Source organism: Priapulus caudatus, unplaced genomic scaffold (genome assembly GCF_000485595.1).
Source record: "Priapulus caudatus unplaced genomic scaffold, Priapulus_caudatus-5.0.1 Scaffold177, whole genome shotgun sequence".
NCBI lineage: Eukaryota > Metazoa > Priapulida > Priapulimorpha > Priapulimorphida > Priapulidae > Priapulus > Priapulus caudatus.
This window is the reverse complement of record NW_014577238.1, coordinates 194,979-207,977: the sequence shown is the minus strand read 5'-3', so window position 1 is coordinate 207,977 and position 12,999 is coordinate 194,979. Positions and strand designations below refer to the sequence as shown.

At 47.0% G+C, this 12,999-nt stretch overlaps 2 protein-coding genes across 9 annotated transcripts in view; one reads left to right on the top strand and one right to left on the bottom strand.

Annotated features, from left to right (window-relative positions):
- The window catches only part of LOC106806749 (scaffold attachment factor B2-like), an 82,755-nt gene that overhangs the window by 23,453 nt on the left and 46,303 nt on the right, over nt 1–12,999 (bottom strand). For 2 of the 8 annotated variants that reach the window (XM_014808798.1, XM_014808802.1), the window contains exon 1: nt 9,426–9,494. The exons of 2 other annotated variants lie outside the window; for them this stretch is intronic. The gene's annotated coding sequence lies outside the window, so the exon portion shown is untranslated. Of the gene's footprint in view, nt 1–9,425; nt 9,495–9,534; nt 9,558–12,999 lie in introns of those variants that run through there. 4 more of the 8 variants (XM_014808799.1, XM_014808800.1, XM_014808805.1 and 1 more) reach the window with 4 other exon arrangements.
- On the top strand, nt 9,788–11,717 carry LOC106806753 (UDP-N-acetylglucosamine transferase subunit ALG13 homolog). Its single transcript, XM_014808812.1, has 4 exons — nt 9,788–9,891; nt 10,044–10,206; nt 11,066–11,204; nt 11,496–11,717. The coding sequence occupies exons 1-4, from the start codon at nt 9,790–9,792 to the stop codon at nt 11,605–11,607; spliced, it is 516 nt and encodes a 171-aa protein (XP_014664298.1). The 5' UTR covers nt 9,788–9,789; the 3' UTR covers nt 11,608–11,717.

Below are 12,999 nucleotides of genomic sequence, written 5' to 3'. Positions count from 1 at the left end.
TACATTGGTCTGGTGAGAACAAAAATGAAAATGATAAATATCGAAAGCTATGATTAAAGCGCATATATGACAAAACGGTTTAGGACTTACCGTTTGAATGATGCTGGCTTTCAAGAGCGCATCACAGGAGCGTACAACGCTGAATAAGGAAACCATGGTGTCGTTTCAGCGAAAATAATAAAGTTCTACCTACTTATTTTGCTAACTCTTCTACACGAAATATATGCGGATCATAGCTAGCCATATAAGATCAACGTATGTGCTTCTAGCTAGTTTATTCGGACTATATATGATTCATCTCATTTATCAATGAACGACAAACCATACGAGCTTTTGTCGAAGCAAACAGTAAGCGTCACTAAACGCGGGACAGGCGTGTGGGTACTACCGAGCTGATACTGGCGCTAGTGGTTACTCTAGAAGTACTCGATTTGTTTCGCTTTATATCTCGCTAGGCCATAGGTCTTACTAGGGTAAAACCTAACCCTAAACCTAATCCTACCCTAAACCCTATACCCTAACGCCAAAAGGGGTTCAACGACCGAGGCGGCTACCGTACCGTAGCCACTGCGTATTTGTAAATGGTGATGTAATTTGGAAAGTGGAACGAAGCGGGGTTTCTGCAAAACAACTTTTAAGAAAGTGAATAACATATTGAAATAAATGTATAACCATATGAGTAAGCAGGGTAAAGCGCATTAGCAGGGAACGGTAGGTTGTTTCCCACGGGGCCAATAAGCAGTGTACGCGCGCACGCTTATCGGCAGCGATGCCATTTTGCATCGCGATCTTCACGAAATTTCAATGAAACTCGAACGTTCTGTCGGAATAACCATAGGCACAAAAATTAAATAAAAAAGGTTATAATGGGACAGAATTACCTTCGAATCTAGAAGGACGGAAAAAGTGATGAGCCGAAATACTAAAAGAGTTAAAGGACCAAGCACTGAGAATAATGTTACGACGAAGGCGATTATCATTAGAGAAAGTAAATAATTAATGAACTTGTAGACAGAATTTTCCTCTCTACCAGATTTCCTAGCGTTAGGGCGACAAAGAGAGCAGAGGTACGAGGTGGCCGTGTGTGACACAGGTAGGAGCAACTTCGAAAGAGACCCCGAAGATACGCCCAAGGATGAGAACGGAGGGTGGTCGCCATAAAACTAATGTTGCGCTAACCTAAAACGCTAACGATAACCTAACATATTGATATAATTTATATTTATACTGATGTAATTGTAAGATGACATGGATTTATTGGGACGCGGAACGACATGTTCTCTATCGGCATTGTACTGATGAGACAATAGGGCTACACAAGGAGGTTGTGTTAACCTGTTTTATTGGAAGAAGTATGAAGTATGTCAATACGGATCCACAGGCGAGCTGAGGAAGCGTATCAATTCTGAGTAACAGTCGAGACAGGAGCGCTGCGCCGCCATTTGCGCACGTGGAGAACGACAACATCAAAATGAATTAGAGCTCTATGTTAAGGTTGTTCGTGATGTATTATGTTTTGTCAGCTGTTATTGCTGCTGACTCGGGCGGCGTTTGCTGTGGTTGTGCTTCTGCTCTGTTACAGGTTCGCGTTGTGGGGTCTAGCGGGTGGGTGCTTGCGTAAGTGCTGTGTGTCTTCGAGGCGGCTTCTGTCTAGCCGTTTAGGATTCGACAGTTTTGTTGCACACTGTTCTCTTGTAGCTGTGTCTTAGTGAATAACGAAGTACAGTATGGGGGGGTTGCTTTTATTTGTGTTGTGCTATGTGTTTAGTATAGTTGCTCATCGCCTACATCTAAGGGTTACGAGTATCCTAACAGTTAGCGATGGAAGCGAAACGTCTATATTAATATATTGTTTTCGAAATCTTTTAGATAGAGAGGGGCACCAATTTATGGTACCTTGTGTGCCGTAAGAGGTAGCACTGGTGCAACCCCGCTCTATAGAGGGCTGCTAAACATGGAATACGCGCTTCTTTCCAATTTTTCCGTATTCGGATCTATGTTTATATAAAGTTAATACACATTAGTAGCCGGGTGTATATTTGACCAAACCAAGTTTTTAAAATATAATTTAGTATTCTAGATAATCCATCGATTCTATCTTTGCGTTCGGCAGCTTAATCTCTACAGCAATAGAAATTTAAAGCGCGGCATATTGGAAGGGCCGCGTCATTTGTGGCTAAACAGACGATTTTCGCCAGCTTTATTTCAGTCTTCCTATTTAGCCTCAATTCTTTGGTCCTCTCTCTCGTTCACTAGCGGCCAATCTCTTCTCTTAGCACGGGGTCGAAATCCTGCGTTCTCGTTGACTTCGTAGTAACAACCATTTTCGAAAGCTCTAATATTATATTCTCGAGATCTATCTTATTGTCTCTCCACTTTCATGCACTTTTCTCGGGTACATCAGCTATTCAGTTTTATGATTCTAGGTCGTGAAATGTATTACCCGTAACGAATTTTTTCCTTAACGAAGAGCTTTGTTATTGTTTAATTTTATGAACTTTTTGCAATGCTTTCGCAAAAACTCTGATTCATAATTGACCTATTCCTTAATCTCCAATCTCTTTTTGTCTCCACTCGAATTTGCATTTTACACTGATTACATTACTCTCTTCTCCAGGTTCCTAGCGCATATTACTCTGTCTCACTGAAATCGCTATTGTTTTCCTCGCAGGCCGGGCGAGAGGCGGAATATTTGATTCTGTTTATTGTCATAGCCGATTTCTTGAGGCGCACTACAGCTGGAATATTACAGGCTTCAAGACCTCATAGCTGAACTGACATAGGCAGTCGCAGATCTTCGTGATTAGTCCAATCGCCTGGTAGGTACATTCGACTACCTAAGGTTGTTAAAGCTCCTCGACACCTTCTATTGCACTACCGTCAGTCACCAATTCACTCCTACATTTTGCTCCGTATCACTAATCTGCCTAATGCCGGCACACTAATCCGATTTTGCACTTTGGTGCCCCGCAGCACGTTAACTATTCTTCCCGCTCTGCCGGGGATTCCGATGACCGCAGTTCGGCGAGCCCCGATCACTGTCTCGCCTCAAGTGGCGCAAGGCATTTGCACTCCCTCTCTGGGCGTCGCGATTCAAGCGGAGTGTTCAGGGCGTGGTACTAAGGGCCGGGAGTGTTTTTACCCGCTTCATTTTTCCCGTTAAATGCGGCTTCGCATGGCGCCTTGTCTCTCTGTGATTGGTTAACCCCTTCTCTGTACTCAGCGGCTCTAATGGCCCGATCGCGCGCTGGTAACTCAGCTCGGATAATGTACCATGCGAGCGACACTATTCCGTGTCGCACCGGTCAGCCTAGCAAAGCGCCACTGCACGCGGCAACCGGACCCACATATCACGCACAATCACGCTAAACGGCAGTCGGGATGGCGGCACGGTACGGCCGAGTGGTGGCGAGGAGGGTTGCGCAACGTTCGCCACGCCGCGAAACGAGCTGCTTGCGCTCATCTTGCTTACAAGCCTTCACGTTGGCGATGCAGCAAATCAACCGCATTGTTGACTGTAGCGGAGAACAAACAATAAGGGCCTGGGATTAGCCCCCGTTAGCTCCGAACTCGCTGAACGCTCGCCGACCCTCAGCCTGCGCGGCTCTCCGCCGTCCCGATCGTGGTTTCGGCCTCAGCCGAGGGCTGCGTGTCGCGCAACTCCCACCTACCCACCACAAATGAGCTTAACCCTCTTTAAGTGCTCGTTGTTTTCTAGCAGCCCGCCGTCTGCCTGCGCTTGAGCACAAGCACACGGATCGCAGCACTGGACCCCGCTCTTAAGGCTTATCTGCGAGACTGCGCCATAGGCGACCCGAGTCTCCGAGCAACGCGCAATCTAGAGAATTCCTGTGTCGTTAAACGTAGGTCAAGGGAGACGCTGACGCCTGTTCTCAGTAGACGCGTTCATTACTCAGTGTGATGAGACAGCCTGTTAGTTTCGCTGCCTTGCACCGCGTGATGCTCGCTCTTATCCTGTCCCCTGTCCCGAAGTTCTATAGTGAGCAGGCCCGACGAGCACGTGTTTCTCAGAGGCGATGTCTGATATCTTGTCAATCAGCGCAACTTAGCGAGCGAGGGGCGTTTGTCTCTAGCAAAAGAACTGGTGAACCAGCGGCTAACGTTACTATATGCTCACTCGTTTGCACTGCGACCGTGTCCGCGCCCCGCGTCGCGTGCGGCGCACAGCGGCCGCCTGGTTGAGCGCGTTGGATCGGGTCGTGGCAAGGTTATGCATAGCTCTAAAGCCGCCCGCCTATGAAGACCACCGTGCTCACCTGCACCTATTAACGGCGTACACTATCTCACGGTGTCCGTGTCATACTCCTCCGCCCAGTGCATATCATTGCTTGGGATACGCATCTTTGGAGCTGGTTGCTTATTCACACTAAAATTACCCTTCATCTAAATAAATTACACAGTCTTATTTCACGCTAGGAAACTTCGAATTGTTGCGCCTACGTACCTTTCGATGCCTCGGTATTTTAACGACCGCACCTCACTCCATCCGCTTGTTATATTGCTGTGCAAAAAAAGTAGGGATTCAATTTAATGCGGGCAAAGTCGACTAGCGTTAGCGAGTAGCTCCTCGCAGAGCATGAGGTGTTGGCAGAGAATCCAATGCAGCTTTTAACACAATGGACTCTCATAAAACTTGCAGGATCTCTGGTAGACATGTATGGCTGCTTTTGGACTATATGATCAATCTGTGGTTCATAATTGGGAGCTAACGGTTTAACATACTACAATCGTGCGGGTGAACGACCTAAGAATCGAGACTAACGGAACAAATAGACCTACGCAGAAAAGAGATTGATGGCGTTTACCGTTGACGCTTAGAATACAAACTAAAATAAGGGATTGATGCTCAGCTGGCTCATGTTAAGATTGGTATTGTTCTGTCAAATAACATATGGTAGCAATGTTGACCGTTCACTAACATGAGGTTAAAGAAATCGAGAGGAGGAGCTTTCCACATTCAGATTTGAAAGGTATAAATAGTCGGGTAATTTACATTATAATTATATTTCGTATATTATCGTATAGTTTATTGGTTAAGAGCTAGAAAATCACGATGCACTACTAAGAGAGATCTAGACCTGTGTTGGCCTACGAAGGAGGCTTCAACGGCGCTCAAAGAGTTTGCAGCATTTCTAGACAAAGCTGTCTGAGGCCTTTTCCTCTTGACGCAACAAGCTGTCTATCCTATGTGTCACTTCGGCAGGGACAACCTACCCACGCCATCCCCGTTCGACGGCCCGCGCCGCTGCCGAGCGTCGACCCAATAGCCCCGCGGTTCTTTCCGTTGTCACGCGAGCATGCTGACGTGATTCATATAGGCGCAATTAATTCACCATAAAGGTATTATGAAATACCTAAAAGGGTCTTCCGCCTGAGGATGCCTGAGATGCTGGTAGGCCGGATGTAGGAATGTAGGGATGCGATGCTGGTTCCGGATGTAGGAATGTAGGATGCTGGCATGCTGGTTGCCGAGACTGTAGATGTAGGATGTAGATATGACTGGGATGCTGGATGCCTGGGCGATATATGAATGTAGGATGCGGGGATATATTGAACGTAGGGATATCACCGATATAGTAATCCAGCGATGAGGAGATATAAGGAATTGCTATAGGCATGTAGATAGTCGTATGGGATTCAGCGCGGTATGCCAGGAATACGGGATGCATTGGATCGAGATGCGTCGAATACGGATCAGGAACCCATGGATGCAGGGACGCAGAGATCGCGGATGCAAGAAACAGGATCCAGGATGCAGGAGCGAGGATTCAGGAATGCAGGGTGCGGATGTGACCACTAGGGAGTAGGATGCGGCAGCGGGTCGGATCGGGATGCGGGATGCGGGGCCAAATGCGGGATGCGGATGCGTGATTCGGATGCGGGGAATGCAGGATCAGTAGCTTACAACCCAGCGCATGCTCGCGCTTGCGGTCTATCTAACGCCCATTCTCTCCTCAATAAACCCATAACTCAGCCGGGAGTCTCAGTCCCCGAAATACAGTACGAGAGACTGCCCTGTCAATTAACCTCTCAGCTCTCGCTCCTCCCCTGCTGGGGGTTGTAAGCTTACTGAATCCCTGCATCCCCGCTGCATCCTCCGCATCCAGCATCCCCATCCCCTCATCCCCCGCAGCCCCCCATCACCCGCATCCTGCATCACCCGCATCCCCGGCATGCAAGCATCCTACTCCCCATATACCCACTTCGCTTGGGATACACTTCCCTGCCACGCCCTGGCATTCCTAGAATCCTCGCATCCCTGCATCCCTGTCATCCCCCCATGTCCTTGCATCCCCGCATCGTGCCTGTACCAACCTCCTCTGCGTCCCTGGCATCCGCTGGGTTTCCTCTGCACCCCGTATCGCGCATCTCTGCTACCATGCATCCCGTATTCCTGCATCCCCGCCATCCCACATCCTACATCTCTGACATTCCTATATCCACCCCCCGATCATCCCACTACATTCCCTATATCTCTCATTCCTACATCATATATCCCCACATTCCCTACATTCATATATCCCACATCCCAGCATCCCATCAATTCACATCCTACATTCCTACATCCTTCGCAACCCCGCACCCAGGCATCCCTACATTCCTACAATCTCCCCGCAACCCACATCCCAGCATCCCTACAGTCCTACATCCCCGGCAACCCAGGCATCTCAGCAATCCCTACAGAAACCCTTGTAGGTATTGCGATAATCCTTTATGGTGAATTATTGCCGCTTATGATGACGTCACACTGCCGCTGCCACGACCGCCCCCGCGGAGCTTTGCGGTGACGCGCGGCAGCGGCGGCGCGGCGACGGGAGCGTGCCGTGTCGCGCGTGCGCAGGTGGCGCGCCGCAAGCCGGCACCGCGCACTTTGGCGTTTCAATAAAACGTAAGCTAAAGAAATACGAAATCTTATTTACTCAAATCTCATGTTTCTCTACTCCCTTTCGCACTATTTATGGCCGACAATTCCTGTACATGCCGTGCAAATTCCCCTTCTCCTGCAACACATATAGGCCTACATCCACCGCACCTATGCTTCCACACTGCCGCCACAATTGACACCATATAATGTGCACGCATTACACGAAATCTGTCGGCAATATAGGCGAAAGAGAGGTTAAGAAACATTAAATTGTAGTAAATAGAGTTCGCTGATTTAATTTACGCATTATCATTTTATGAACCTCTCCAAGCCTTGTGGGCGGCGGGGCGGCGCGGTCGGCGGCGTAGCGGGGCGCGCGGGCGTGCGGGCGGCGCGGGTGGCGGGGCGGCGCGGGCGGCGCGGCGTGCGGCGTGCCGGGGGGCGGGGCGGCGCGGGCGCGGCGGGTGCGGGGCGCGCCGCGGGTGCGGGGGTGTCGGGCGGCGGGGGTGCGGGGCGCGCGGGTGGCGGGGCCGTGGCGGGGGTGGCGGGTGCGGCCGGGGGTGGCGGGCGCGAACGGGCGGCGGCGGCGAAAGTTCCCCCCGTGGTTTCTCCTATCACATGCGACGCCTGAAGCCATAAGGCTAAATGAGCAATTGAACCCGCTCGTTCGCGCCCTGTGCGTACGTGCACAGCCACGCCTCATCTGCAGTCGTCCATGCTGCTATGTGCGTGCATATTGCGTGCTCCGTGCGTGCGTGCGTGCGTGCCGCGCTGCGTGAGTTCAACGGGCAAACGCCTCGTACAGGGTGAACGCACTTCGATCCCGCGGAGAGAGAGAGAGAGAGAGAGAGAGAGAGAAAGAGAGAGGGAGGAAGGGTGAAGGAGGGAGAGAAATAAGCGCGAGGGAAAAGAATTAATCAGATGTGGAGAGAACGAAAAGTGACAGAGACGAACAAGAAAGATACGACATAGCGCATGACGAAGCCGAAATATAAAGCGAAAAAAGGTCGACCAAAGGAAATAAGAAGGAAAGGAGATGAACAAAGAGTTAGAAAATGAGCAAGAGAGAGAGAAGAGAAGAAGATATATAGAGAGCGAGGAAGAGCACAGAAAGATAATATGAACTGAAAAGATATTGAACTCCCCGTTGCCAACGGCGTTCATTACGTGTGGCCGCCAGGACGTGCGCATTTAATGCGGTCACGGTATTCAGCAGACAAATGAACAGCGCATTGCGATTTACCTTTCCCTTACTTACCTGCCTCCCCCATCCATATCACACACACACACTCTCGACACACCATCACTATAACACACACACACCAAATCACATCACACACACTCCACACACATCTCCTCTTACACACACACACAATGCCTCCACACCACGCACCACACCCTACACCTTTCTACACACTTTCCCTCCACACACACACACATTCCTCTCTCACACACACACACATCCTTTCCACAACCACAAACTACCACATTCTCGACCCACACATGTCTCCTCTCTCCACACACCCGTCTGCGTCCATAATATCCCACCACAATCTTTGCTCACACACACACACTCTCTCTTCTTCCCGCCCTACTCCCAGTTGCCTTTCTCGTCTCCCTCCCTCTCCCTCCCTCCTCCTCTCTCTCCTCCTCTCTCAAATCTCTCATCTCCCTCTCTCTCCCTCTCCCTCTCTCTCTCTCTCTCCTCTCTATCTGTCGGTCTCATCTCATCTTCTCTCTCTCTCGCCACTCTCAAATAAAACGCGCTCTCTCCGTCGAGACACCTGACAGGTTCACCGGTGGTCGCAAAACTCAGCGAACGAGCGACATACAACTCGAAAATGAATATTCGCGAAAAGAAAATCGAATCTAGTAGATCTAACTCTCTGCAGTTCCTCAGTTTGTAATCCGAACCACGGGGGGAAGCCGCGTACTTTATGCTTACCTATTCTCACCCCGAGTGATCCGTCTTGCTTTCTCATTTCTTTCCTCGCTTTTGGTAGGGCCCTACAGAGTATCCAATATAATTCGTGAGCGGGACGATGGAAACAGCGCGATGTCGCTGTGTACAGTTGCGCGATGATGCGTGAGTACCGCGAGGAATGCAGAGAGAAAACGACGGCGGGTCAACACAACTTAGCGACTATGTAGCCACGCTCCCTCTCGTCGTCTCTCCCTCCTCTCTCTCTCTCTCTCTCTCTCGCTCTCTCTCTCTCCTGCTCCTCCCCCCTCTTCTCGTCAGGGCCTACAACTACAAGATCAGTTCAAGATGTGTTATTGAAAGTTGAAGTTGTCTTAGACCACAGGCACTTGAAGCGTATCAACTGTAAACACACGGCGCCGCCATTGCGCGTACACTAACACATAATAATAGAGCTCTATTAACTCTATTATTATGTGTTAGTGTACGCGCAATGGCGGCGCCGTGTGTTTACAGTTGCTACGCTTCAAGTGCCTGTGTCTTAGACCTACAGTTTCGGATTGACATTTTCACACTTCTAAAAAGAAATACTATAGCTATTATTCTATGTTTAGATACTTCTCATCCCTACTCTAAGGTTACGAGGTATCCTAACGTTAGACGATGGAAAGAAACGGTCTATATTAATATAATATATCGAATTTTATAGAACACGACATTTTGGTACCTTGTGTGCGAGCGTGCTGTGCAACTCCCGCCCTCTTGAGGCTGCTAAAAATACAAAATAAACCGCTCTCATTTCTATCATTATTTATTAAGATAACATTAGTAGCCGTGTAATTTGACAACAAGTTAAAATTATAATAATTAGAATAATCATATTATTCTTCTGCTTAAATATCTTACAGCATAGAATTTAAAGCGACCCTAGCAAAGCTAACGCACTGGGCTAACGTCGCCGCTATCGTCACTTTGTTTCAATATGGCGGCCTCCTCTAGCAAGTCGAAATCTGTGTTCGTGACTGTAGGAACAACATGTTTTGACAGGTTAATAATGACTGTCATTACTCCAGATTTCTGCAAGGTATTCAGTTATCATGTGGTGTGAATGTATTACCCGTAACAGAATTTTCTCTTAAAGACAGAGTTTTGATGTGTATTGAACTTTGAAAGTTTGAAAAATTATAATTTATACATTCATATTGAAAAAAGAACATGTAATTAACATATTTCCAGGTTCTACATTCAATCGGCTATGACAAAGTTGTTCTGCAGGCGGGAAGGGGAATATTTGATTCTGATGTCAAGATGGTTGAGGGACTACAGCTGGAATATTACAGGTTCAAGAACTCAATAGCTGACGACATAGGCAGTGCAGATCTTGTGATTAGTCATGCTGGTAGGTAATGCTACTAATGGTGAACAGTCGAAACCTCATGCAACGCAGTCACAATTCACCAATTTGTCGTATCACTAATGCTAGCCGCACACTATCCGATTTTGCACTGTGCCCCCGCACACTATACGACCCGCTCCCGATCCATCGGGAGGCCCCCGCACACTGTCCGACTCAAAGTTGGCGCAAGCCATTGCACTCTCGTGGCGTTCCAAGCGGATTTAGCGTGTACTAAGGGCCGGGAGTGTTTTCCCGCCATTTTTACCGAATGCGTTCCCATGGCGCTGTTCTGTGATTGGTAAATTTCCTTCAGCGCTCGCCGATCGGGTCGGATGGCCACGCACACTATTTGAGTTGCGTCGTAAGCCCTCGCACACTATCCGCTCCCGATTCGAAATTCGAATCGGGCCAAAATGACCTCCCGAGCCAAACTCAAGCCTCCCGAGCCAAACTTAAGCCTCCCGATCCAATCGTAAGCCTCCCGATCGCGCTCGGGTCGGATAGTGTGCGGCTAGCATAAGGTTTGTTCAGGGGCCCTTGACAGAATCGGCAATCGTAGTTATGACATCATAATTCAAAAATATAATAAATTTTTAAAAGTAAAAAAGGATGACATTTTAAACGTATAATAATTATAGCTATTTCTCTTTCTGACCATGGGCTTGAGGCACACATTTTTAAGGATGTTGATTATTATAAACAAGGTTCTCACTGGTGAACCAGGTAGATAAATGCTTTCACCAAGTTTGCATACTATATGAAACACCTGTACCCACATTATATCAATCTAGGTGTAGGTCATTACTCACTACTCAGTCACATGTGCTGGCAGTGCACTCACGTTGCTACTCACTACCCACAGGTGCTGGCACTGTGCTTGAGACGCTTGATGCTGGGAAGCCTCTCATAGTTGTTATAAACGAGGAGTTAATGGGAAATCACCAGCTAGAGCTTGCTGAGCAGCTTTACACAAATGGACATCTCTTTTACGCAACTTGCAGGTGTGTTTCTTCTCTGGTAAAGCTGCATGGATCTGCTTTGGACTAAGGATCAATGTGGTTCATGCCAGGTTAACTCTCATCGGCGGGTCACACCTAAGACTGAGATAGGAAAATCGCTACCGTTTTGTGGGTTTACAGTTGACACTTAGAATACAAACTTGAATAAGTGGATAAAACATGTTAGCAGTTGGTGTGTGTAGATACACTTAGCCAATGTTGACGTCTATGCACTGCCAGGAAGGCTTTTCCACAATTCAGAAATGAATTATAACAAAAAGATTTGTATTTCAGTACTTTGGTTACAACCCTGCAATCTATGAATATGGAGAATCTGAAGCCATTTCCTAGAGGAGAACCCTCAAAGTTTGCAACATTTCTAGACAAGCTGTTGGGTTTCTCTTGACGAACAAGCTATCATCTATGTGTATTAAATTACATTATATCACTTGTAAATATTTGCTGTGCAAGTTTCCAGTATAATTATTTTGTAAATAAATATTTATTAATAACCTAGTTCATTGCAATTTAGTCAATAGTGTGCGATCACATCACTTGGTCGATAGGGGGACTAAACAGAAACTAATGTCATCTAATATATATTTGAGTTCGTATGTATGTATGTATGTATCTTCCCTATAGGCGGCCAAACCGCCCAAGCGATCTGGATGCAATTTTCACAGGGCCATCTCTCATACCCAGGGAGTGTTCCTAGCTGAAAAAAACCTGCCAAACCGTCAAACTCACCGAAAAATCCGTGAAAAACCCCTCAAAGACAAAAATCCGAGCTGCAATGGCTCGATTCCTAATAGGCTGGCTGGTATTGTGAAACCGAAGCCGACTACTAAACAGAGCACAACAGGAACCTGTTCAGAGGTTACGACTGATTGTTTATCAAGTGGCTTTGAAATGAGAAGTGCAACTCATGTCGTACATGCTGTTACAATAACTTTTCTCTTATTTACACCATAATTACTATTATGTTCAGGGGTTCTACGCTTGGGTTGTGCTGTCTATAAATACGTAACAGTTTTTTACCATGCTTATTATCTGATTAGACTGATTTCTAAATATTTTAGAGATTTCCTATAGTTTAGTATGAGTATCATATAGTTTGAGAGGTTACGATTGCTCAAAACATCAAGCATAAAGACGCGTACCAAGTGAGTAAACATTTTTTTATAATTACAAATTTCCCACTCGCTGGCCTGTCTGGTATACATATATCGACTTTTTTTTATTCATGCTACGATTCAGAATCCATTGTAGCATTCGAAAGCTATGCCTTTTCTGATTCAGTAGAAAAATCCTTTATTTCAATGTTGCATGGTTGCGCGCCAAGCATTTACTAGACAAGTATGCAATGGACACAGACCCCACTCGCTGGCCTGTCTCTATCTATACTATATACCCAATTTCCTTTATTCATCCTACGATCTGACAATGGATAGCTGTACGTGGTGAGCTCAACAGTTCGAGACGCCAGCAATCTCTACATATTTCCACCAGACAATAACACGCAAACCATTGTTTACCAAGAGGTTTTCAAATGAAAACTGCAACCCATTCGTACATGCTGTTATAATAACTTTTTCTCATTTCCACCATATTAATATTATGTTCCAGGGGTTCTAAGTTGGGTTCTGCTGTCATATAAATGTCATACGTAACAGTTTTCCCCCATGCTTATTATCTTATTAGACTGATTTGTAAATATTGATATTGTGTGCAATGTTATATTGTCGATTTTTACCCAATGTTCCTATTGTGTCCAATTATTAGTAGTATGAATTAGTAG

Excerpts from the sequence above, each read along its gene's own strand:
- LOC106806753 (XM_014808812.1), top strand. The coding sequence starts at position 9,790 with ATGGCGGCCTCCTCTAGCAAGTCGAAATCTGTGTTCGTGACTGTAGGA. Across the intron at positions 9,892-10,043 it reads TTACTCCAGATTTCTGCAAG|GTTCTACATTCAATCGGCTA; the intron begins GTATTCAGTTAT and ends ACATATTTCCAG. Across the intron at positions 11,205-11,495 it reads CTCTTTTACGCAACTTGCAG|TACTTTGGTTACAACCCTGC; the intron begins GTGTGTTTCTTC and ends TTTGTATTTCAG.